Source organism: Bactrocera dorsalis, chromosome 1 (assembly GCF_023373825.1).
Source record: "Bactrocera dorsalis isolate Fly_Bdor chromosome 1, ASM2337382v1, whole genome shotgun sequence".
NCBI classification, from domain to species: domain Eukaryota; kingdom Metazoa; phylum Arthropoda; class Insecta; order Diptera; family Tephritidae; genus Bactrocera; species Bactrocera dorsalis.
Window position 1 is genome coordinate 99,662,652 of NC_064303.1, and position 26,905 is coordinate 99,689,556.

The 26,905-nt window shown below is 41.1% G+C and overlaps 1 protein-coding gene across 2 annotated transcripts in view; it reads left to right on the forward strand.

Moving 5' to 3' along the window:
- LOC105227822 (cadherin-related tumor suppressor) overlaps window positions 1–26,905 on the forward strand; it is a 357,862-nt gene that overhangs the window by 54,881 nt on the left and 276,076 nt on the right. For both annotated transcript variants that reach the window (XM_029550888.2, XM_019990868.3), the window contains exon 2: window positions 13,771–20,486. In XM_029550888.2, the coding sequence (XP_029406748.2) occupies window positions 14,550–20,486 (5,937 nt within the window). In that variant the 5' untranslated portion in view covers window positions 13,771–14,549. The remainder of the gene's footprint in view (window positions 1–13,770; window positions 20,487–26,905) is intronic.

Consider the following 26,905-nt stretch of genomic DNA (forward strand, 5'->3'; position numbering starts at 1 on the left):
TTTGATCGTTCAGTTTGTATGGCAGCCATATGTTATAGCAGTTCGATCTGAATAATTTCTTCGTAGATTCTAGCGATGTCTTGGGTAATAATCTCTGCCAAATTTCGTTAAGATATCTCGACAAATAAAGGAGTTTTCCATACAAGGACTTGATTTTGACCGTTCAGTTTGTATGGCAGCTATATGCTATAGTACACCGATCTCAAAAATTTTTGCGTAGGTTATAGCAATACTTGGAGCAATAACGGGTGCCTCATTACGTTGAGATGTCGTGTGAAATAAAAGAGTTTTCCATATATGGACTTGAATTTATAGGTTCAGTTTGTATGGCAGCTATATGTTATAGTAGTTTGATCTGAATATATTTTTCGCAGATTGTAGCTATGTTTTGGGTAATAATCACTGTAGAATTTCGTGGAGATACTTTGACAAATAAAAGAGTTTTCCATACAAAGACTTGCGTTTGACCGTTCAGTTTGTATGACAGCTATAGCTTATAGTCATCGGTTGTCGGCGGTTTTTGACAAATAAGCAGTTTCTTGATGAGAAACGGACGCGTGCAAAATTTCAGACCGATATCTCACACATTGACAGATTATTTCGGCGTTAATATATTAATATATTGCATATACATAAGGGACAAATCTATGGCTATGTACTATATACATACATACATATAGTATATAAGTATATGTCTACTTATACTTGTATAAAAATCTTCATTCAACAATATTTTTTTATGCAAATCAATTTTAGCGAAAATATTTGCTCTCAACGCCACTTACTCAAACTTACCACACACTTTGTGTCACTATGCCACATTGCAGGCACACACACATGCATAGCTGCCAACATGCCGCGAGTGTGTCAATTGCAAAGAAGTGAAACATTCTTTCCGGCTATTTTACAGTTAACCTAATTTTTACAATCGTAAATTAATTACGGTATATATTAAAAATAAAACGGTTTCTGTAAGGCTTGTTGCTCTGACTGTGGCAGTGTTGCAAAACGCAAAAAAGAACATTAAAAAAACAACAACAGCCCCCCAAGAGAACATGTGAAGCAATTAACTGACTTCTCCTTTTTTATGGCGCACACAAATTTTCGTCTAACGCTGCTGCAGAGGCTGCGGCGCTTACTTTCAAATGAAGCGGCGCAGTTCAACGTTCCTTGGGTATAATAAAATCTGAGTGTGGATGCTAGCGTGTGGCAAGGGGTCAAAGGCATAGTAGGCATACAGAACGAAAACTGCGAAATGCAAACTGTAACAATAAAGCACATAACAACAACAATAACAATAACAACAACAGCAAGTACAACAACAACAATAATAATAACAACAACAATAATAACAACAACAACAACAAAGACTGACTAACAAATCCAGAAAAATGTAGCGCAGCATAAATTTTATAACAACAAAACAGCCCTCCGCAAAAAAAAAAAAACAAAAAAAACAGCAGCGAAGCTGTAAAAGCAACAACCAACGGCGACTATAAAAATTCTAGCGCCATAAAGCGAACAGTTTAACAGACGCGCGTTACAAATTTTATGCTACCATTCTTGAGCGTACTTAGCGAAATCGCGCTTCCACGCCGCCAGCGCGCCGCTGACAGTTGTCCAACGTAAGTGAGATTTGAGCAGTGAGAAAATGAGGCAGCGCCAGTGGACGCGCGGGGCCGATATGCAGTGCGCGCCGCGCGGCGTACTTGACCGACAATTAAAAATGGCAATGAATTGCGTTAAATCAAGTTTGTTGCTTAAGTCTTCGGTGTGTGTGTGTGTTGCCGCTGTGCGACAGCATGTACGGAGTTTTTATTGGAAATATGTTGATATAAAATTGTGTTGCAAAATTTTTGCGAAAATGTAGCGGAGCTGGAGCTGTCGTTTGCTTTTTGCCATTTTTCTTTGTTTGGCGCGCACTCATCAGCGGCTAGTGGCCAGGCGGCAGTGCCAGGTTGGCAAGCTGCGCACGAAATTGTCGAGTTCTCGCAAGAATTGCCCAAGAATGCTAATTTGCTGTAGACAGCCTTTTTCGGGTTATTTGGCTGTTTTATGTCGCTGTCGTTGCTGTGCTGTTATGTCGTGGTGTTGTTTTTGTTTTTGCGCGAATTTCAGTTTTCGTCTTTGATTTGACGTTTTTGTGCCTTTTTTGTTGTTTTTTTTTATTTTCTTGGCAAGCCGCACGCATTCAACGACCAGCTCTTGCTTGTCTTTAATGAATTTTCGTTGAAATTTCGTTTGTTGTGTTTTTATTTTTGTTGTTGTATTTTTTTCGTTGAATTTTTATTGATGTTTGCAATTATTCGTTTTGTCAGCGATTTGAGCGCACTGACAGCGGCGGCAGCGTTCATCATAAAAATTGTGAATGCGCAACAGCAGCAACAACAACTCCAACAACAGCAATAACAACAACTATGCAACCACTCATTTGTACATTCGTTGCATGCGTGCGCTGCAACTTAAAATCAACTGCGAATTTTTGAAATTCACTTTTAAGCGTCTCACAGTTGCAACAATCATTTACGCAAAAACAACAAAACAACACGTGAAACCAAAATTAAGTGGAAATACAGGCGATGCATTGACAATCGGCATATCTGGTTAGCCGCTACCCAGTAGTGGCTACAAGCTGCGCTTGGCTTAATATCTCGCAAATGGTGGCGAATAGTAGAATTGGAGAAGGGCGCTTGTGCAACGACAGCGCTAAAATCGGCAAAGAAGCGTTACTTGCCGAAAAATTAAATATGCACCACACACTGTAACGGTGATTGCAACATGAAAGTGCCTTTGAATGTGGTTGGAGAAGTGATGCCGGCGTACAGTGCCATTCAAATTGTTGTCAGTCGAAACCTATGCAGGCATGCCGAGAATCAGAGCTTTTTTCTGAATCAAACTACAAAGTGAACAACAAAAAGTTGGTGCTTAGGTGCTACTGTTATGCAGCTGAATGCAATAGCATCAATAAATAATATTTTTTTCCGCTTAAATTCCTCTGAGTCGATTATATCCAACTGTCAGTATATACGCTAACTAGTCTCTCAGGTTTTGAGATAATGATCTGAAAATTTGCACAAGTCCTTTTCTTCCCAAGAAACTTCCCATTTGTCAAAACAAGCGATATCCGATTACTATAAGCTATAGCTGTCATACAAAGTGATCGATCAAAATGCAGTCCTTGTATGGAAAACTTTTTTCTTTCTGGAGATATCTTCACGAAATTTCGCGTATATTCATTTTCAAAGAAGCAGTATAATCTTCGAAGAAATTATTCAGATCGGACCACTATTGCATATAGCTGCCATAGAAACCGAATGATCGGTATCAAGTCCTTATATGGAAAGCTCTTTTATTTGTCAAGATATCTTCATGAAATTTTACGCAGATTATCCCTCAAGAGATCGCTACAATCTCTGAAGATATTAATTAGATCGGACTACTATAGCATATAGCTGCCATACAAACTAAACGATCAAAATTAAGTCCTTCTATGACAAACTCTTTTATTTATTAAAATATCCTTATGAAATTGTACACAAATTATTACTAAAGCCATCGCTACCACCTCCGTAGAAATCATTCAAATCGGACCACTATAGCATATAGCTGCCATACAAACTGACCACTCACAATCAAGACAAATATCTTTGTGCCTATCTTCGCCAAACAAAACACACTGTGACCGCTTTCGCCTTAATGCAACTCATTAAAAGCTGCTATATGTTTGCCTCAACGGTATTTATCGCATTGAAATGCGCATGCTTTTGAGAATATCTTAAAATGCTTCTGTTTGCCACGCCGGGTCCTTGGCCATTGCTACTGTCTCCACCACCGATGTTTGCCGAAAATTCAAGCAAAACAGGAAAGCGAAGAACTACACACTAAACTTGCAACATGCAACAAACAGCTGTACAAATATGCAACAGTGCTTCGCCACTTATATATGTACATATGTATATAAATGTGTCTGTGTGTGTGCCCGACACTGCCTCTACACGCACGTCTAATGTGAGGCGAAATTTTTGCGTGGCAAATAATGAAATGTGCAACCCTCAAACGCCGCCAACCGTCGCGCCAACAATCAACACAGTCTTTTCGGTGCCACAAAAAGTTGCACGAAAGGCGCAGCGAGCGGTGAAGCGGGACATTTTATTAGGATATTTCGCAATTTCGGAGTCGGTGCGTTTTTGCGGCCAACACTGTGGCGGCAACACACCCCTCAACGACTGTTGCATACGAAATTCGCAATTCGGCGGCGCTGCTACAACTTGTGCATGCTAAGAACAAATTCATCATAATTCTTGGTGTATTCCTGTGTTGTTGTTGCGTTTGCTCTTAGCTCCGCGTTGAATGCAACAAAATGACCAAAGCAGCAAAGAACGCCCCAAAGGAGTTGCATATGTTTTTTGTGGTATATTTTGCAGTTGTTTTTGTTGTTTTTTTGGTTTTTGTTTTTTTTTGTTGTTTAATTTTCTCTCCCGTTTAAGTTGCTGCAGCTGATTTCGGCAGTGCTCACTTGTCGTGGCGGCTTCGGTTTTGTTTTTTTTTTGTGTTATTTTTGTATCACTCGTTATTGTGTGTGTGTGTGCGACTGCCGGATACAGTTTATGCTAAAGTGAAAATTTTAAGCGTCTCGAAAATGGTTTTAAAATTGAATTGAAGTTGGTAATTAAGAAGTGGCAGGGCAGGGCCGACAACAATAGCAACAACAACAACATGTGACTAATAAAATCGACAGCACATCATATTCGCATTTAAGCCACAAGCTGTACAAGGGCTGGAGAGCGCAACAAAAACAAAAACAACAACTATATCAAAAACACTAACAACAACATATGGTGCCTTCCAAATTGTTGTTGTTAGTCGCATAAATTATGTGTGGTGTGTTTTTTTGATACTCTATTTTGATTGTTGCTTTGTTTTTGCACTCAATTATGAATGCATGCATTTGTTGTTGTTGTTGTTTGCAATCTTAATTACAGCTCAGCAATTTTGTTAAATAATGGAAGCAAACTACACACGGGCATAGTTGAAAGGGCTGGCAAGTCTCACAGCGGGCAGCCAGTGTTGAGTCAACGCATTTCGTGTGGCAAAAAGTTCGAAATTTTCGGAAATAAAAGTGAGGTGTGGTTGTGTTGAAAAATTTATATTTTTATATAAAATCATTTAATATAAAAGATATTTATTTTTTCTGCCAGAGAAAGTTAATATTTTTTGATTTGGCCATGACAGGCCCTAGAAATAACTGATTAGTCATTATAGATTTTTCGCTCAGGTTTTGAGATATCGATCTGAAATTTGGCACACGTTTTTTTCTCTCCAAGATGAAGAAAGATTTGTTAGAATTGTCGATATCGGACCACCATAGCATATAGCTGCCATATAAACTCAACGATCACAATCAAGTGCTTATATGGAAAGCTTTTTTATTTGAAGAGATATCTGCACGAAATTTGTAACGAATATTTCCCTAAAGCAACAGAGTAATCTCTGAAGAAATGGTTTTGATCGGATCACTATATCATATAGCTGCCATATAAACTAAACAATCGAAATAAAGTGCTTGTATGAAAACATTTTTTATTTGGCAAGATATCTTCATGAAATTTTGCACGGATCATTAACTTAGGCAGCTGATGCAATTTCCGAAGAATTTTTTTCGATCGAATGACTATAGCTTATAGCTGCCATACAAACTGGACAATGGAAAGCAAATGCTTGTATGAAAAGCGTTTTCATTTGACGAGATATAATTATGAAATTTTGAATACTGTATTTTCTCAGTCAATTATGTAATCTCCGAAGAAATTTTTCAGATCAGACCACTATAGCATATAGTTGCCATGCAAACTGACACATCAAAATCAAATGCTTGTATGAACAAATTTTTTATTTGGCGAGATATCTTCAAGAAATTTGTTGTAGATTATTGTCCAAAGCAGAAATTTAATCTCCTAAAAAATTAATTAGATCGGACGACTATAGCTTATAGCTGTCATACAAAATGAACGACCAAAATCAAATTCATATATAGAACCTTTTGTACTTGTGTAGGATACAGACGAAATTAACGTTTTTTCTTGTTGTTTTTTCTTTTTGTCTTTTGAATTTACCATTTTCCTTCTCCTCTGTCCTGCTCACACCACAAAACCGCTGCGTGTGCGCAGACCATGCTCGGCTGACTATGAAAATGCTTTTCGTTTATAGTATTTCCTCAAGCTCGCGTATATGCACTTTATTTTTTTCATTATTCCCCATAAGGCACCACTCTAACGTTTCGTTCCGCTCTATGATTCGACACGTGTGATTATTGCAACTTGCTAAACTGTTAATTGCTGTGGCAGGTCGCGTGTGATTACCGTTTTGTTTTCACACTCATTAGGTGTTAATGAATTGCGCATAAAAGCGTCTATTAATTTGTTGGTTTGAAAGTAAAACTTGCGTTAGTGGATTATGAGAATATTGGTGTTTGCCGGTGGTTGTTGGTAACTGTTGCAATGATTCGTTTTCCAGCAAGAAAATTGATATTTCGATAATTTTTAGATTAGTTTAAAGCTGTAATAAGGGCATTTGAAAAGCGGCGGTACCCAGATATAGCATATAGTGCCGTATTGTTGGAATCAAAGGTCGCCCACAGCAACATCCGCCAACTCAGGCACGAAACAGTCATTAATTGTGGCTCTAAAGCGTTCTCCATTGTCTGTAAAATTATGGGAAAGCTTCATTTTTGAAGAAATATGGATCAATGATTCTCTCTGCGCTATAGAGCACACCAAGCAGGCATATGAACAGTGGCTTGTGGATTACAAAGCGAAAATATTGTTTATTAACATATCTATTTAACAAAAGTGAGCTTCAGCGGTGAACAAAATTTTCTTGCGAAAATCGGGATCGTTGACCATCTCGTTTTGGGTTCATGCACCGAACGTGCGACGTACTCGCTGATTGTACAGTTTCAATTCTGGCATGAGTGTACTTCGTCTTGGAGAATGCACATTATTCACTAATTACCGACTCTGCTGGGCGATTATGTCGACGATGTGTCGCTCGAACCGAACCATTAGGTTAAGTTAGGTGGCTGATCGAAGATCGCACGTAGACTGCTATATGTAGTCCTTTGTGAAGCTATAGAAATGAAAAAACTCCTATCCTCGAACTTATAAATTAGCAAAATGCTTAGCAGCCAATACAGGTATTCGATTTCCACTTTCACCATCTCGGTGGGACGTCTGAAGGTATGCGCTATCAAGTGTTAAAGTCTTTACCTCCCAAACGGAAATGTTGAGCTGTCTCCACTTCATATTCTTGCATATAGCTTCTGACCGATGACGTTTGGTAAGATTCCCAGCCTTACAGCATAGCCTCTTAAAAGCCCCACAACTAGGGAGAGGTTAGCCTTACTGAGGGTAAAGAGATTACGAGAGAGATCTTGGGCTAAAAGGATTTTGCGACAGCGCATGTACCGATGGTGGCTAGTAATAGAGCACAAGAGGTTACAAGAGCTCCGACCCGATCTCATACTACGGATAGCAGTTCTCCTAGACACCCTGTTTCTTTCCTTGCCAGCTCATCAACTCTGCCATTTTCTGCCATTCTGCTATGATCCGGCGTCCATACCAGTCAGCCATTCGATGCTATTGATAGCGAAGTTAGGCATTCCCCGACAACCCTTAACCCACTGTAAATGAATTCAAAGCTAGTATTGCCGTTATGCTATCTGAGTGAATCGTCACTTCTCTGAAGGAGGTTGCACTTCGGAGCAATAAATCTACTGCTACCTTAATGGCTGCAACCTCGGCTTAGAAGACACTGAAATAGTCACGAAGTCTGAAGCAGGAGTTGATAGAGAGGTCCTGACAGTAACCATCAACCTTCCCCTCAAGCTTTTATCCATCCGTAAAGAAGCTCACTGACCCTCTCCTTCAACGGCTTCTACCCACTCACAACTCCCTGGATATGGATAGAGAAGGAGCCGAAAGAGTTCGACTTGGCGACTCCATTATCCAAGTGTTCCGGTATGAAGTCAAAGAGTGTGAATAAGCAGCAGAGCTTGCTAAATATCCAATAAATCCTGTTTTGAAATCAGAACAATAGCAATGTACCTGTAAATATCAAGGTTAACATAATTTCTTTGGAACGTATTCCACTTAACAATATTAAATAAACATTTAGCTCTAGTATTTGAAATAACACTTTAATGAGAGTTTCATCTGCAAATATTAGACGTCTCCGGCTGCCTCAAAAAGTATAACTTCTTATTTGAGCGAAAAATGGATTTGAAAAACAAAATACTAACTATTTTCGACTAAATTACAAATTTATTCAACAAATGTGAAAATAATTTAACGCCAAACCGATAATGCCCAACCTAAGTAAATAGAAATTCATTTTAAATGGATTTCGAACACTTCGAACGCGCACAACAAGCCGAAAATCACAAACGACAAATATTGGCGCAGCAAAGCAAACAAAGCGGACGGACAAACAAATAAACACACACACACAGGGCAAATGCCAACGAACAAGTGTGGCGTAATAGGAACAGTGCTCATATGGCGGCAATAAAAGTGAAATAGCCTGGACGCAGATCGGCGATCGACGATCGACAGCAATGTTAGTTGACACAGCAGACGGTGGACAGGTAAAACTGGCACACAACGGCGCAGCGGCAGCGGCAGCAAGGATTCAAACAAAATTCCTTGAATTTCAACAACTACATACCGAAATTCCTGTTTTCGCTTGTCTGCTTTTTTTCGTGCTGTTTCGACTGTTAGAGGTGTTTGATGTGCGCGCGCGCCTGCGCGTCAGTGTGTTTGTGCTAAGATTTTAGTGAATATTTCTACGAACTGGCTGTGATGCACAGCAAAGCAAATGTGCTCATATATACATTCATATATATAGTAATATATACAATCATATATAGCTAGCTTAACATGTGCCTGTAGACAACGAAGTGAGTATGATCTGCAAAGCAGCACTTTGGTGTGAGCATCTTTGATGCTTGCTGGAGCGGTTCACTACATTGTTGCTATAATTGAGGGTGAAAAAAACTGAGTATGTTCCTCCTGCCGGCAGGCACATGACGCGCAGCGGCAGGGTATAAAATTCCTCAATTGCTTACGAACAACATTTGTGCGCCAATGACGTTGCCGCATGGTCTTACACTCGGCTGCCGCTTCAGCTCTTCACCGCTTCCCTTCTTCTATTGCTTCTCTAATTTCGCAATTTTGCGCAGTGATTTTTGGTTGTTTTCAATGTGCGCTTTTGATACTGGCGTGTTGTTTTGTGTCTACTTTTTTCCACTTGGATTTTTTTTTTGCAGTCCTGTTGCTTGTTTTCTTGGCAGTTTCCTGTGCACTTCATTATCACTTTGTTTGCTTTGGGCCAATTTTTTTGGGACCTTCAGGTTTGTTTTGTTTTGCTTTGTGTGTTTGGTGACGTGGAGTTTTTGTAGTTGCGAGCTGGCTTGAGAATTTCTGCTGGCACTTGTAAGCAACCATTAGAATGCTGTTTTCTTGAACTTTTGAGACTTTTTTCTTACACTTGTGGCGTACTTTCAGTTTTTTAGCCTTATTATTCGCTCCCTCTGGCTCTATATGTCTTTCTTAGTGAAGAGTATTTGTTCATACAATGGTTCCAAATTGGTTTTACTGTTGGTTTTTGTTCCAATAGATAGTACGGCTGAACGTAGTAGTCTCAAAATAATTTCTATGAATACTTAAGAAGCCCGAAATTGATCTGCTTCTTTAAAGAAAACTACTAAAGGGGTACATAGAGTGAAACCAAAACGTATATTTGAGGGTTGTTATCCAAATTCACAAAATATTTCGAAACTATTTAGATTTAAAACAAGAAAAAACTTGAACTTCGGTTTCATCTGTGAAAATATATTGTTAAATTTAAAAGTTTTCCTTATGAGGATCAGATTCCGAAGGTTCAGTTTGTATGACAGCTATATGCTATAGTAGTCCGATCTGCACAATTTCTTCGGACATTGTTCCGTTGCTTTGGAAATTAATCCGTGAAAAATTTCGTATAGATATCTTGTCAAATAAAAAAGTTGTTTATACAAGGACTGGATTCCAATCGTTTAGTTTGTATGGCAGCTATATGCTATAGTAATCCGATCTGACCAATTTCTTCGGACATAGTTCCGTTGCTTCGGAAAGTAGTCCGTACCAAATTTGGTGAAGATATCTTGTCAAATAAAGAAGTTGTTTATATAAGGACTGGATTCCAATCGTTCAGTTTGTATGACAGCTATATGCTATAATAGTTCGATCTAAACCATTTCTTCGGAGATTGCATCATTGCTTAAGGCAATAATTCGTGCCAAATTTCGTGAAGATATCTCGTCAAATAAAAAAGTTTTCTATACATGCACTTGATTCCGATCGTTTAGTTTGTATGACAGCTATATGCTATAGTAATCCGATCTGAACAATTTCTTCGGAGATTGCACTATTGCTCAAGGCAATAACCAGTGCCAAAGTTCGTAAAGATATCTCGTCAAATAAAGAAGCTTTCCATATAAGCACTTGCTTCCAATCGTTCAGTTTTTACGACAGCTATATGCGCCGGTCTACAGCTGGTCTCCAACTTTGCACTCTGAGTGTTACAAACTTCGTCACAAACTTAATATATCCCGTAAGGGTATAAAAAAGCGTCCTAAAGATGCAATAGTATTAATAGTGTTGGTTTACGCTTGCGTGCCAAACCATTTCTTCCAACCAAATTATATGCCTGCCTCCGCCCAAAAGTCCTACTAAAACTTCAGTAATTTACTCCTGACACTCGCTGTCTCTGGATTTTTAATAATTCCGCCATTTGTTATTTATCTGACAGCTTCCTTTTCACACCACTATATCCGTTCTAGAATCTCAAAAAGCCAACACTTTCATTGCCAAAACAAATAAGCAGCCAGCACTGCGCTTAAGGTATTTGCATGCGAGCACATGCATATAAATATACTCAAAAGACTTACGTACACGTACATATCTATAAATAAATCTTATTTGGTGCGCCTAAGCAGCCGAGACGCGCAAAAAACGCAGACTGCCAATTTCTAATGGCATCCCAAAACCATTTATACCCCGACTTAGGCAGTCAAGCAATGCAGACAAAAGCCAAAACAAACAGCAAAGTGGCAGCAAAAATGCCAACAAGAACAAGAACCATTCATTAGCAGCAGCCACACAACAACAAGCAGCCGCTATTCATACAAAAGAAGAGTAGCAAGCAAAGCAAAATTCACCGGTGCGCGCAATAGTGCCGGACGCGCTGGCGTTGGCTGCTGAAAAACACACACCGTACACTGCGACACCGAAAAAGGTCCAAAAATATAACACGACAGCAATATGTGGTGGAGCAGCGCCGCTCTTTGTATTGGCAAATGGCTGCTGCTGCGTTCATTTTTATGGCTGCGCTTGCTTTGCTTTGTTTTCGCTTTGCCCAACGCGTTCATTAGCAGCGGCAGCGCGCATCAAACTTCACTTGTTTTTGTTTGCTATAATTTAGTTGTTCGATTTGGTACACATTTTTCAAGGATTACTCAAATTCTGTAGAAAAAATCGAACATTGCGAATTAGAGCAAACGTTTAACGCTTCATTTTGAGCTGACTTTGTGCAGCGCTTGAACTTACGCAAAACGGCAACATTTAATTAGGCTGTCTGGCTTTGTGATTATAGCTTAGAATATAAATATATTGCAGGTTGTATATTTGAAAATTACGCATAAATTAAAATAAACGATTAAATATATGAGTGTTTATAGAAAAATACTTTTCGTTTAAGGATGAGTTCGTAGCGGATGTGAGTACTTGAACCAAAGCTACACAAAAGACTTAAGCTGCGAACTCGATAACCTGTAAACTGGTTATAAATAATTTAAAGGCTATTTATTGTACGTTTTGTAAGTAAATTGTGCTGTAAACCAATTTCTAATAGTTAAGAAAACATATAAGTGTCTGTTGATAATATTATTTTTAGACTTGAGAGTTAAAGTAAACGCTTTAGAAGTAGTCTGCGATTGAGTGTAACAACTTAGACAAATATATATGTACATACATGACACTTCAAGCGCTTGAGGCACCAATCCTAAAAAAAAAATGATGTTGAGAAAACTATAAAAATGATAACTGTATTTACATATTATATAAGTATAAATTAGCAGCTTTTTTATACGTTTGCTAGTATAACAACTAATTTTCATTCTATTGAGACAAGTTGTTGTTCCCGTATCGTGCGACAAATTGACTGTTGCTGCACTTGAACTTAATTATGTTGATTTATGGTGTTAGAAATAATAGCGCCAACTTGTGTGGCTTGCTTAGCGTGGCTAAACGCTTGAACGCGCCACTGATTGGCTGTGAGTCGGTGCATAATAGCACATGTTTCATGCTAGGAGAGTGTAGAAAAAAAAATTATAAATAAATAAAACAAGGAAATCATCAACTTCGGCTGCAACGGAATACCCTACACAAATAAAGTAGTTTCTACGCAAGAACTTGATTTTGTTGGTTTAAATTGTATGGCAGCTATGTCATATAGTGGTTCGATCTGGAATTCTTTTTTAGATATTGTAGCGTTGCTTTGGAAAATAGTCATTGTTAAATTTCATGAAGATATCTTGCAAAATGAAAAAGTTGTTCATACATGAATTAAATTTTTATTGTTCAGTTTGTATGACAGCTATATGCTATAGTCAACCGATCATACAAATTTCTTGAGATATTGTAGCGTTGCTTTGGACAATAATTATTGCCAAATATCATAAAGATATCTTGCCAAACAAAAAAGTTGTTCATACAAGAACTTAATTTCGAACGGCCCGTTTGTATGGCAGCTATATCATAGAGTAATCCGATCTATACAATTTCTCCAGATATTCTAGCGTTGCATTTGACAAGAATCCATGCTAAATTTTATGAGGATATCTTGCCAAACAAAAAAGTTGTTCATACATGAATTAAATTTTTATAGTCCATCTTGTATGGCAGCTATATGCTATAGTCAACCGATCAGAAAAATTTCCTCAGATCTTGTAGCGATGCATTAAAAAAGAGTCCATGCCAAATATCATGAAGATATCTTGCAAAACAAAAAAGTTGTTCATACAACAAATTGATTTTGTTCGTTCAAATTGTATGGCAGCTATATCATATAGTCATCCGATCTCCAAAATTTCTTTAGATATTGTAGCGTTGCTTTTGACAATAATCTCTACCAAATTTAATGAAGATATCTTGCCATATTGAAAAGTTTTCCATATAAAAACTTCATTACGATCGTTCAGTTTGTATGACAGCTATATGCTAAAGTTGTCCGATATCCTTTATGCCTACAAATGAACAGCTTCTTGAAGAGAAAAGGAAGTGTGCAAAATTTCATTGCGATATCTCTACACGCAGACTGGCTTAATCAACTCAGCTCATCACGCTGAAGGGTCTCCGACGCCTCCTTTGACGAACTTTGTGGAAAACTTAATATACTTGTAATGATTGTACAGGGGTATAAATAATAAATGCAAGGTATAAATAATATAAATACATATATTTAAACATGGTAAAAGCATAATAAGCTCTATGCTTGTAATTAATGTGATAATTGGCTTAGACACAGCTAAGCTCGCTAACTAATAGTTCTAACCACAGCTTCTCGTTTCTAATGACTTATTATAAATATATAAAATATTATTTATATAACCATTAGCTACAAAAATAACTGTCTTCTATTCTAATACGCTCTTTTTTTCTCCAACTTTATTTTCAGATTTTTTTAACGACTTCTGTGTGACTTCCGTCGATTTGGCTGGCTTCCTGTCACTGCCGCTGCAGCGTTGCTCGCGCGAGTGCTAAGTGCAAAAAAGTGTACATAGCAACAACAAAACAACAACAAATTAGCTGAAAAAATACACAAAACCTTAAACCTACAGGAAAACAACAAAACAAGTGCAAGAAAAAAGTGAAAATCGCATGTTGCCACTGAGGCTGACGGACGACGTCGTACCCTCATCATCATAAATTACCCAAAGTATATTTATAAAAGTGCAAAATAGTTGAATATCGTACACGAGTGTTTAGTTGTGATTGTGTTTTGTCTGTATCTATGTGTGTGTTGTTTGTGTGCAATAGTGAAAATGTCTGAGCGGCGGACGGGAATAAAATGAAACCAATCGCCAGAACTCATCGCGTTGGGTACACTAATGGCTGCGAGTTTGCGCATTCCACAGCGAATAGAAATCGAGCAGCAGCAGCAAAAACAACAACAACTGAGCGAGCAATACATAAAGCAGCAACAGCGACTAAGTGTTTACAACAAAAGGCAAAAACGTGAGCGAAGAATTCCAGAAGGTGCAAACAACAAGCAGCAGCGCACAGCAAATAGCGCAGCGTCACACGGGCGCATACCACATACATTACAACAAATACAAAAACAAGTGCAACAACGAAAACAAAAACAATTGCTAAAGCAACATAGTGTAATAAAGAACAGTTGAGTTGGAGTGTAAAGGACCGCCAATTGGCAGTCTTCAACGGCGCAGCCACATTATGATGTGCTGCAGCAACGCGAAATATTTGCCTGCAGACGTTGCGCACTACGCTAAACGGCGACGCGGACAAGCCGTCGAACTGGTCACGGCCACAGACGCAAATGCGAGCGCAGCAGCACAGACGCGCACTTACAGCATGACAAATCAGCCAAATTGTAACGATATCTTCATTTCTGCGATTGCCACAAATGTCAGCCGTTCGGCCGTACACAGCAGGCGCACTGCTGGCGTTAGTTTCCCTTTTGCCACGACAGCAACACGTGCAACAAAGCGCACCGCCAAGCCGACGAGCGCATTAAGGCCAGCTCCCTTTCGCGCTGGCACTGTAGTAGAAGTCAATGCAACGCAGATATTTCAAAAAACACAAGAAGACTGCAAAATTACGCCACAAACGCGCATAGAGCCGGTGCAAACGGCTACTTGCGCGCCAGCAGCAACACGTCAGCGGCAACATAATTTAGTCTTAAGCAAAGTTGTGCCACTTATTTGCCTGATATTTGCGCTATGCGTTTGGCCAACGCCATGCCAGAGCCAGCGCCAGCCGTCGGGCGCATATGGTACTGCGGCTTTTGGTGCGAGCGCGTCCGGCCCCATAGCACACTATAGCGTGGTGGCGTTTCCACGTCGACGTTCGTCGGCGGGCGCTGATGGTGTTAGCGGACTGATGCAGTCGCGTGCGGTGGATACGAGCGCACAATTCGAGGTGTTGGAGGGCCAACCGCGCGGCACAGTCGTCGGTTTCATACCGACCAAACCCGATTTCACTTACCGTTTCAATGAACCGCCACGTGAATTTACACTGGATCAGGTGACGGGCGAGATTAAGACGAACATGGTGTTGGACCGCGAGGGCATGCGCGACCGCTACGACTTGGTTGTGCTCTCCTCACAGCCCACATATCCGATTGAGGTGCGTATTGTTGTGCTGGACTTGAATGATAATGCGCCCGAGTTTCCCGAGCCCAGCATTGCGGTGTCGTTCTCTGAGAGCGCGGCCACCGGTACGCGCCTGTTACTGGATGCCGCCACCGATCGCGATATTGGTGAGAATAGCGTGACGGATGATTATCGTATTGTGGATGGCAATGTGGAGGACAAATTTCGTTTGGCCGTCACAACGAACCCGAGTGGCGATGTATCGTATCTGCATTTGGAAACAACGGGTAATTTGGATCGTGAAACATGCGGTTTCTATCAGCTCAACATATCGGCGCGCGATGGTGGCGAACCACCAAAATACGGTTACTTAATGGTCAATGTGACCATTGTCGATGTCAACGATAATCCACCGATATTCGATCACAGCGATTACATTGTCTCGCTGAATGAGTCCGTGCCACCCGGCACGCCCGTGCTGCAGGTGATGGCTTCCGACAACGATCTGGGTGATAATGCCAAGATCACTTACTACTTGGCCGACACCGAGCAACAGTTTACAGTCGATCCCGAATCCGGTGTCATTTCGACCACCGAATTGCTGAACTGTCCGCAACAGAATTGTCAAACGTACGCACGTCCGGGTGCAAGTTGTCCGAAGAGTTGTGTTTTTACGGTATTCGCGCGCGATCATGGTTCACCGCGTCAGGATGGACGCACTTACGTTACGGTCAACCTGGTGGACACTAACGATCATGATCCGGTCATACGTTTTCAGTATTTCCCACCGACCGGCACATTTGCAACGGTCGATGAGAATGCGGCCAACGGCAGCGTCGTGGCGGCCGTCTCTGTGGTCGATATGGATGAGGGACTGAATGGCGAGACAAGCTTACGCATTATCTCTGGCAATGAGTTGGGGCACTTTCGCTTGGAGAAGACACCGTCGTTTGATATTGTGCGCGTTAATGGTGTGTTGGATCGTGAGGAAATTGGCAAGTACAATTTGACAGTTGTCGCCATCGATAAAGGCTCACCGCCGCGCACAGCGACGGGCCACCTAATTATCCATGTCAACGATGTCAATGATCATGAGCCTGTGTTTGAAAAGTCCGAGTATTCGGCTGTCCTGAGCGAGTTGGCACCGCCGGGCACGTACGTGGCTTCGATTACGGCCACCGATGAGGATACCGGTGTTAATGCTTTGATTTCATATGATTTTGTTTCGGGCAATAATAAACAATGGTTTGCCATTGATCCGACGTCCGGTTTGATAACAACGCAGGCGGCATTGGATCGCGAAGTGCAGGACAGCGTCGAGCTAAGCATATCTGCACGTGATGGCGGTCCGAATCCGAAGTGGGCGTACACACAACTGAAAGTGACCATACTGGATGAAAACGATGAGGCACCGCAATTCTCGCAACAACACATCAACGTTACGCTGAATGAGAATACGCCGCCACAGACATTGGTCGCCATGCTAACGGCCGCCGATCACGATCAGGGCACTAACGGCTCGGTGACATACACACTGGCGGGTAGTGTGGAGCGCAAGTATCCGCAACAATTTGCGCTCGATTCGCTCACTGGCCAATTAACGACGCGCAGCGTACTTGATCGTGAGACAATTGCGCATTATGAGATTTTTGTGATCGCACGCGATCAGGGCGCACCACCACAATCGGCCACGGCTACTGTTTATCTTAATGTGGAGGATGTCAACGACAACAGCCCAGTGTTCTATCCCAAGAATTATTTTTATGCGTTGCCTGACGATGCGGGCGACAACCACCACCACCAACACCAGCAGCAGCAGCAGCAGCCACTATTGAAAGTCACTGCCAGCGATCGTGATGCGGGCGATAATGCCTTAATTACCTACCAACTGGAGTCAGGTGGCGATGGGCATTTCGTCGTCGATACATGGAGTGGCGCGATAACGTTGCGCGCCGGCAGCAGCACCGATATACGCCAATCGCCGAAGGCACTTTACAAGTTGAAAATTTCGGCAAAGGATCGCGGCGAACGTCGCAGCGAGCTAGATGCAGTGGTGGAGATTGTGTTGCAATCCAAAATGGAGTTGCTCGAGTTCGACTCATATGGCAGTTATGAGTTTCAAATTGTCGAAGATCATGAACAACAAGAGGCCGACACAGGACGTGAGGTGGGTCGCGTTCAGGTGAAGTCACATGCTGGTAAAGCGACATTGCCACCCAACATTGAGTATACGATCGTCTACGGCGATGCGGATGAGAATTTTGTGGTAGATCGGCGCACCGGTCGTATACGTACAGCGCACCGCATTGATCGTGAAGAGCTGGCGCAGTATCAGCTCACTGTGGCGGCGCGCACTGGGCTGGCGTACGGCAAATGTATGGTAAGCATTGCGATTGCTGATTTGAACGATAATGCGCCGATCTTTGCACAAGATCGTGACGGTGAGATACAGTTGCCGGAGAACGCGGCTGTCGGTCAAGAGGTTTACTTGTCACGCGCACGTGATCGCGATTCGGGCATGAATAGCCGTGTCACCTACACGCTCACCTACAATCCCGAGGAGCAGTTTCGCATTAGCGAAGCAACCGGCGTACTACAATTGCAACGTCCGGTGCGCGCTGCACCCGGCACACTGCTGCATGTAGAGCTGACGGCCACAGATGGTGGCACGCCGTCACTGTCAACGCGACATAGCATCGATGTGCTCATCGCCGATGTCAATGATCATACACCTGTGTTCGATCACACATCGTACGAAACATCGCTGAGCGAGTCGACCAAGGTGAATGCGCGTTTCTTTGCGCTAGCCGCCAGCGATGCGGATCTCGGCGCAAACGGTCGCATCTCCTACGACATAATAGAGGGCAATACAGAGCGGAAGTTCGGCGTCTTTCCCGATGGTTATTTATTTGTGCGCGCGCAGCTAGATCGCGAAGAGCGCGACTATTACGCGCTGACAGTGGCATGCCGTGATGGTGGTATGCCGGCGCGTTCCTCTGTGGTGCCGGTAATCATACATGTCATCGATGAAAACGACAATGCGCCACAGTTCACAAATAGTACCTTCACCTTTAGCATCGCAGAGAATGAGCCGGCCGATTCGTTTGTCGGCAAGCTAACGGCAGTGGATCGTGACATTGGACGCAATGCAGAGCTGATTTATGCTTTGGCCACGCAAGAGCAAGACTTCAGCATCGATATGCGTAATGGTTTCATCAAGACGCTGCATCCATTCGACCGCGAGGAGCTCGTACAGCGGCGCACGGGCGTCGTAGTGGGTGGACAAAGCAACGGGCAGTCAACTCTTGGTTCGGCAAGCGTAGGCGACGGCAATAACAATGGCAATAACTATGTGCTATTGGAAGCTATCGTTACGGATAATGGTGCGCAACGCTTGCACGACAAGGTCAAAGTGAAGATAATCATAACAGATGTCAATGACAATGCGCCACAGTTTGTGCGCGCTCCCTACCGCGTGCAGATATCCGAAGGCGCTGCTGTGGGCACACAAGTAATGCGCGTCTATTCGGTTGATGCGGATGAGGGCCTGAATGGCGACGTCTACTACTCGCTTGTCGCGGGCAACGAAGAGGAACGCTTCCTTATGGACGATGCTACAGGTCAGCTGTCATTAGCGCGTTTGCTAGATCGCGAGCAGCAGTCGTCGTACAAGCTGACGGTGGTGGCACGCGATGCCGGTGTTAAGCTGCAGCTAAGCACCAACACCACAATCATAGTTGAGGTGTTGGATGAGAACGATGTGGAGCCGCAGTTTGCGCAGACAGCGAGTGAGGTGTCTGTGCTGGAGACGAGCAGCATCGGCACGGAGTTGATGCGCTTCCATGCCACGGATTCGGACTTGGGCGTAAACAGTCAAGTGACCTATAGCATCACGGCCGGCAATCGCAAGGATACTTTCCATATCGATGCCATTTCCGGTAGCCTTTACCTACACAAACCGCTTGATTATGAAGAGACCACGGTATACCATCTAAATATAACCGCCGCTGATGGCGGCACACCACGCCTGGCGCACACAATTGTCTTCAACGTGAATGTGGTGGATGAAAATGATAATCCGCCAAGTTTTCCAAATACAGCCATTGTGCGGCAGATCAAGGAGGGTATTGCCGTTAAGACGCCCATTGTAACCGTGACTGCCGAGGATCCAGATTCCGGTTTGAATGGCAAGGTCACGTATTCGATCACCAAGCAGGACCCTGAACAGCCGGGTGGTCGTCACTTTGGCATCAACACTGTGACCGGCGTCATACACACGCTGCGTGAAATCGATCGCGAAAGCATCGACACTTTCCGTTTGACCGTCGTCGCCACCGATCAAGCTGAATCACCGGAACCCCAACTATCCGCTGAGAAGCTTGTGACCGTCATCGTAGAGGATATCAATGATAACGCGCCGAATTTCGTATCCATGAATGCGGCCATACTGCCAATGCAGACAGCATCCGCGCAAAGCCATTACTATCGCGACGGTCTGCCGGTGATGCATGTGCATGCACGCGATGCCGATTCATCCAGCAACGGTTTGGTCACCTACGAAATGGTTAGCGGTAATATGGAGCTCTTCAAGCTGCATCGCAACACGGGCGCGATAACGCTACGTAAAGTCATCGATCAGCCGGAGGTGCGCTATCAGTTGGCCTTGAAGGCGACCGACGAAGCGGTGCAGAGCGAACGTAAGAGCACCGATGCGTATATAACGATCATAACGACGGGCACGGCGTCGGGCCCCGCTTTCGATCAGCGCGATCAAAGCGGTTCGGTATACGAAAACGAACCGACCGGTACCAGTATACTGACTGTGAACGCACGCCTAGATGGCGCCGAAATCGAGTATTACGTGACTAATGTAACGGCAATCGGTGCTGGTGCGCGTTCGGGTGCGGTGCAACAAGTCGATCGGCTCTTCGATATTGATACAAAACTAGGTATATTATCAACGGCGAAGGAGTTGGATCGCGAAGCAGGACCGGACACGTATGAAGTGGAAGTATATGCGATCGCATTGGGCGGTGTGCCACGCACAACGAATACTAAGGTAAGAGATTTTTGATTTTGATTATTGGAAGATTATAAAAAATATTATAAAAAATAGATGTGCAACGGGATTTTGATTCGGGATTGTAATTCGGGATGGTGATTCGGGATTGCGATTCGGGGTTGCGGTTCTGCATTGTGATTCGGGATTGTGATTCGGGATTGTGGTTCGGAATTGTGATTCGGTATTGTAATTCGGGATTGCGATTCGGGATTGCGGTTCGGGATCTTCATATTTAACAGTTTTCTTTAGTCAAGTGCTTTATTCTAATGTGAGAAAATAAGCAGCTAATTTAGGAGTTAACTGCTGGATCCCGAAATTTTCGAGTTAAAAAAATTAAGAATCGGTATTCTTATTTCTAGGGCAAATCTTTTTAGATCCTGAATTGTCTTATATGCCCCGAAGTTGATATTTTATAAAGTGTGTATATATGAGCATTATCAGCGGGACGAGCAGAGTTGATTTGACCATGTCATTCTGTCGGTCCGACTGTATATTTGCGAACTAGTCTCTCAATTTTTGAGATATCGCTCGAATATTTCGCATACGTTTCTTTCTCCCAAATCGGCAGCTCCCTTATTGGAATCGCCGATATCAGAGCACTATAGCATATAGCTGCCATACAAACTGAACGATAAAAATTAAGTTCTTGTATGGACACCTTTTTTATTTAACGAGATATATTCACAAAATTTCACAAGAGTTATTGGCTAAGAGTATGCTAGAATATATGAAAAATTCTTCCAAATCGGAGCACTATAGCGTATAGCTGCCATACAAAATGAACGATAAAAATCAAGTTCTAGTATGAACAACTTTTTCATTTGACGAGATAAATTCAATAAATTTGGAAAAAATAATTGCCTAAGATAATGCTAGAATATCTAAAGAAATTTTCAAAATCGGAGCACTATAGCATATAGCTGCCATACAAACTGAATGTCAAAAATCAAGTTCTGCTATGAACAACTTTTTTATTTGACGATATAAATTCACAAAATTTGGGAAGAATTGTAGTCTATGGGAATGCTACAATATCTGCAGAAATTTTCAAAATCGGAGCACTATAGCATATAGCTGTCATACAAACTGAACGGCAAAAATCAAGTTCCAGTATGAACAACTTTTTTATTTGTCGAGTTATCTTCACGAAATTCGGCAAGAATCATTTGTTAAAGTAGTGCTAAAATATCTGAAATTTTTTTTCAAATCGGAGCACTATAGCATATGGCTGCCATACAAACTGAACGATAAAAATCAAGTTCTTGTATTGAAAAGTCTTTGTTTGTGAAGCGCTGTTTGGCCTCAGTGATCGTTTTTTTTTATTTTTTGTAAACAAAATATTTGGAAATTCATTTGTGTGCTCAAAAAGTATATTTCAAAGATATATAGAATACATAAAATAATATAAAATCGAACGCAACAACTTCACCCTTTCACAGAAACCAATTTCAACCGCCTTCGTTTGGCTATTCTATAAAAAAGTTACTGATTTCTGTTTAACAATAATCATCGCCACATTTGCTACACATAATTCTCAAACATTTACTCAGGTGGGTGTGTGCGTGTGTATGTATAGTACACTTGTTGCTAACATAATTGGCAGCAATAACATCATTTCTGCTTAGTCGCATTTTTGCGCTACTAAAATGGCAAAAATTATGCCAAGCAACATCGGTTAATTAATTCACTGCGACTCGTTGTAGCGCATATAAATTCTTATTAGCACCACACAAAAACCGATTGGTCAAGCGGCTGGTAGCTGGCAAGTAGGCGCGCACATATGCGGCAAAGAAAGCAGTAACAGCAAACAATGTGCAGCATGCAACATGAGTAACAAACAACAACAAGTAACAGGCATAAAAACAACAATAACACGAAACTAGCCAGCAGCAAACTATAACATCGGTCACCACAAAAACAGCAACAACAGCTGCAACAAGAACAACAACAACTGCAACATTAACAACGCCAACAACAATAGTGATTGTCACGCTGTGCCACAGTGGTGCGCGCATAAGCGAATAACAACAATCAAAGTGCAGCAACAACAACAAGCCAAGCAGCTAACCGCATTAGCAAACATGACGCTGACGGCTGTGACTGCAAACGGCCAACACACGGACGTACACCCTTTCGCGCATGCGCATGCTGGTCTCTGTAGGTGCTTGCGCGTATGTATGTGTACTTTTTTGGTTTAATTCTTTGTTCGTTGGTGAGTTGGCTATAAATTCTAGCAAGCAGCCATAAACATTTAAGACCCTACAAATTGTAATTTGCACGCACCGTATGCGAACGCATGAAACGCGTCACAACTCAATTCTTTTTCAATGCGCGCACATGCAACACAATACACAGACACGCGCACGGCAACTTATATGCGTGTATGTATGTATGTGTTTGGCACAAATGCAGTTTCAAACACCACTTTCTACTCTTTGTCCACTGTTAGCCCAGCGCGGACTACGCTTCGCTAGGACTTCGCTTTGTTGGGACGCGGCGCGGCGCATTGCGTTGCTCTGGCAATCATATTCTCCAGAAATCATAATAAATTCCAGTGCCACGTTTACATACAAAGCAGTTGCATATTTCGCATTGCAACAGTATTATTACATACACACACACACGCGCGCAGTCGCTCAGGCGCATCTAATCGATTCGCCTTGTCGCGACATTTCTACTAAGCAAATCGCTTTGACTTCAGCTGGCACTTGTTATTTCACTTCCAATTCCATTACCGCCAATGCATTTGCTAAATCAGCAACAGCAACAACACAAACAACAAGCGCAATAACAAAAGCAACAGCTTTATCTGCAACGCATACACATTGCTGCCTTTGCAACGTCAGCATCATTGCCGCGACTCAACTGCCGCGCGCTCCAGCTCAGCCGCGCGGTCACAACGCTCTACGCCAACCCACAACGCCATCTTACATTTTCACAGCAATTATTGCTGCGACATATGCTAAAATGGCTGGCTGACTAGGACTAGTTGCATGTATGTATGCGCGCGCGCCACATTGGTCAGCGCGTTTTAAGCGCGCGCGTCGTAGTTGGCTATCACCGGCTTGTATCGGCGCGCTCACATACACATGCGCTCGCGCCTACCAACACCCAGGCAATCATGCAAACTTGTACACTTTTCGCCAGTGAAATATCATCTGCAATGATTTTTTACTGCTTCCGAGGTGATTTTTATGATTCCTCGCACACTCACCTTGCATGCGCCCATGCACCGCGCCGCTTTCCGCTCTCGCATCCATGAAGTGCGCTTCGCTCTTGATCATCGCTTGCCTGCTGTCTGCTGCTGTCGTCGTGGTCGAGGTGTGGGTAAACTAATGTCATTGCATTGTAGCTGCAACATAAGCGTCGCCAACTTGCAACAACACTGCCGCGCGCTCCTGCCGAGTACATATACTATGTAGTCTTACAAAGATTCAGGTGTTTTTACTGCAGAAGCGAGGAGCATACATTCGCGCGCACTGTCTTGCTTTGCCTTGTCTATGCTGTGGGACAGTTAATGTTGCTGGTGTTGCACGTTATAGCAATAAATTAGTTCGTTATGTTTATGCGCATTTTATGGCGTCTAAATTAGTTGCTATGTATGCGTACACACTTTTCCACAGTCAGCCTCAGCGTCCTCGATTATATTGGTTTGATGCTTTTTGCTCTGGCTATACGTACGATAAGCAGCGCACACCCAAATCTCTTGAAAATGGGATTCCCTTAGGGATTTTGCATAGCTTAAGTGTGTGTTGCATGTACATTTGCGTTGCCACATCACATTAATGCGTACAAATGTTCATTTGTGGTGAAAAAATGGTTTTAATGCGACATGAATAATTTGTGTGTGGGCAGTCAGGGTGCTGGAGGAATTTCGTATTAACCGTTAGAACAATTACCGGAAGACATATAAAATGAATATAAATTAAATTTGCATGGAATTTGTTGAGGCAATGCCATATGTTATGTTATGTTATGTACTAATCGCAATAATACTTGGTTCATACTTCAGAGCCGATCGCAGTCAGTGCTTCAATCCCATTATTGTTATCGATAAATATTTATTCATACTAATCTCATTACTATAAGGTGCATGCTGCAGCACCGATATTTCAATTCCATCAATATGATAGTATTTTAGTTCACAGTAGTTATTGCTGTTATCGATAAAATGTGTTTAAGTACATTTCTATAGTTGAAATATCGGTTTAAATTTTCCGTATTTGATATAACGTAGGTTTATTTCTTTTTGTTATCTATTATTATCGATATATAATTTTTTTTATCGATATGTTCTCAAGTTTAACAATATTTTCAACATTATCTAAGAGCTTCAACATAATAATTTTCTTGCTATCGATTCTTATCGTTATATTATACCCAACTCTTAAAACTCTTATTTTGTATCGATATGTTTTTAGTTTGTCAATTACATAAATGGCATTTTATTTTTTTGGCTAAAATAAAACGTAGTTTATCAATATTTTCAACATTATCTAGGGGCTTCAACGCAATTATTTTTTGCTATCGATTATTATCGATATATTTTATTATCCATATATTCAACACTTAAAATTGTTTTTTATTATAATCGATACATACATACATCGATGCATCAATATATCGATACATACTTATGTAATTATCGATATGTACTCAAGTTCATTTTTTAGAATGGATCGCAACAATTTTTTTTATGCGATCATCCTTACTCTTATGTTAATACTGCTGTCGTGGTAGTGTTAATACCATGCTAGTATTTTACCATAGTACCCAGTTATTGTTGTTATCGATAAATTTTTATTCAAATATAAATATCGAAATATTTGAATCTTCCGTATTTTGTAAACAAGTTTTGCTTTAAAATGTTTTTAGCGTGCAATAAACAGCAGTTTTTCGATATTTTCAACATTATCTATCATTTTTGTGATCGATTATTATCGATAAATACTTCGATATACATATATAAATTTTTATCGATATGCACTCAAGTTTTTTAATTACAAAAACTGCATTTTATTATTACAAATATATAGGTAAATTGATATATCGATACATACATATGTATATAATTATCGATATATTATCAAGTAAATTAATTATAGAAAACACGCTGGTTGGCTTGCTTATCCATATATACTTCAGTTTTGAAGTTGAACCTGGTGTTTTTCTATTTTCTAGCAGGTTCAACTTGATAACTCTTTTTGTTGCCGATTATTATCGATAAAGATTAACTTTTCTTATTAAAATAATTGTAGCTGATAAATGGTTTCAGAATTCCTTAGAAGTTTCAACTTGATAACTTTTTTGTTATCGATTATCGATACATACATCGATATATATATTTTTTATCGATATGTACTCAAGTTTGTAATATTATCGATATATTTTCAGGTATATTAATTCTCGAAAGACCGGTAGCTAGTTTCATAATCAATATATGCTCAAGTTTTGAAATTGAACCTGGTAACGAATATCGATATATGAATTTTTGTTATCCTCAACGCGATAACTGGCTTTTCTGTTAACATATATTTTATTTATGCATCTTGAAACTGATAATCGATTTTTGTTAGCAATAAGTGGGGTGATTTTTGAAATTTCGAAACCGATTGACATTTGTTATCGATATATGATTTGTTTTTGTTAACAGAACCCCATAACTGCCTATATTATAGTTCAATAATCTATAAATACCGTTATATATATTTTTTTATGATGTCGGGTAATATCTTCATTCGCCGAACTTCGCGGCAATTAGAACACTCGGTCATTAAGAGATTCATCGCAATACGAAACCAGTTTGGGTGCTACAGTTAAGCTTCAAAATGAGTAAACTGCAATTGTTGTTGGTGAAAGTGGGTTTATATTCGGCGATTTCTATAAATACAGCCATTAAAAAGTGAATTAGCAAAGTTTAGAAAGGTAAAAGCATATATTGTTTCCTAAAAGTTTTGAACTTAGTTCAATAATATTTATAGGAGAATGGTTTTCGGCTTTCATGTGCTTTCTGTGTGACCCGAGCTGCTCACCGTTTGAAAATATCACCACAGTAACGGTTTTAGCTTACCGTTATTTGGCGTTAAATTATTATAACTCAAGATGTATTTCACGAAAGTATATGGCAATACCCACACCAATGCAAATAATAATGTTCTAATTAAAAAATTATATTTTCATATTTTCCAAGAGCTCATACAAAAAGCAGCCATGGCATTAAAAAATTTACAAATCTTTGCCGTAAATACACGAAAAGAAAATCGCCATTCACTGTTTGCACCAAAAGCGCTAAATACACCACTACACATGCGCAGCGCCTTTCTTTTTCTACGTTTATGCGCCGCCTCAGCTCATTTGCTTGCATTTTCTTTATTGCACAAATATAAAATTACCGTAAAAGGCATTTGGCGCTTGCT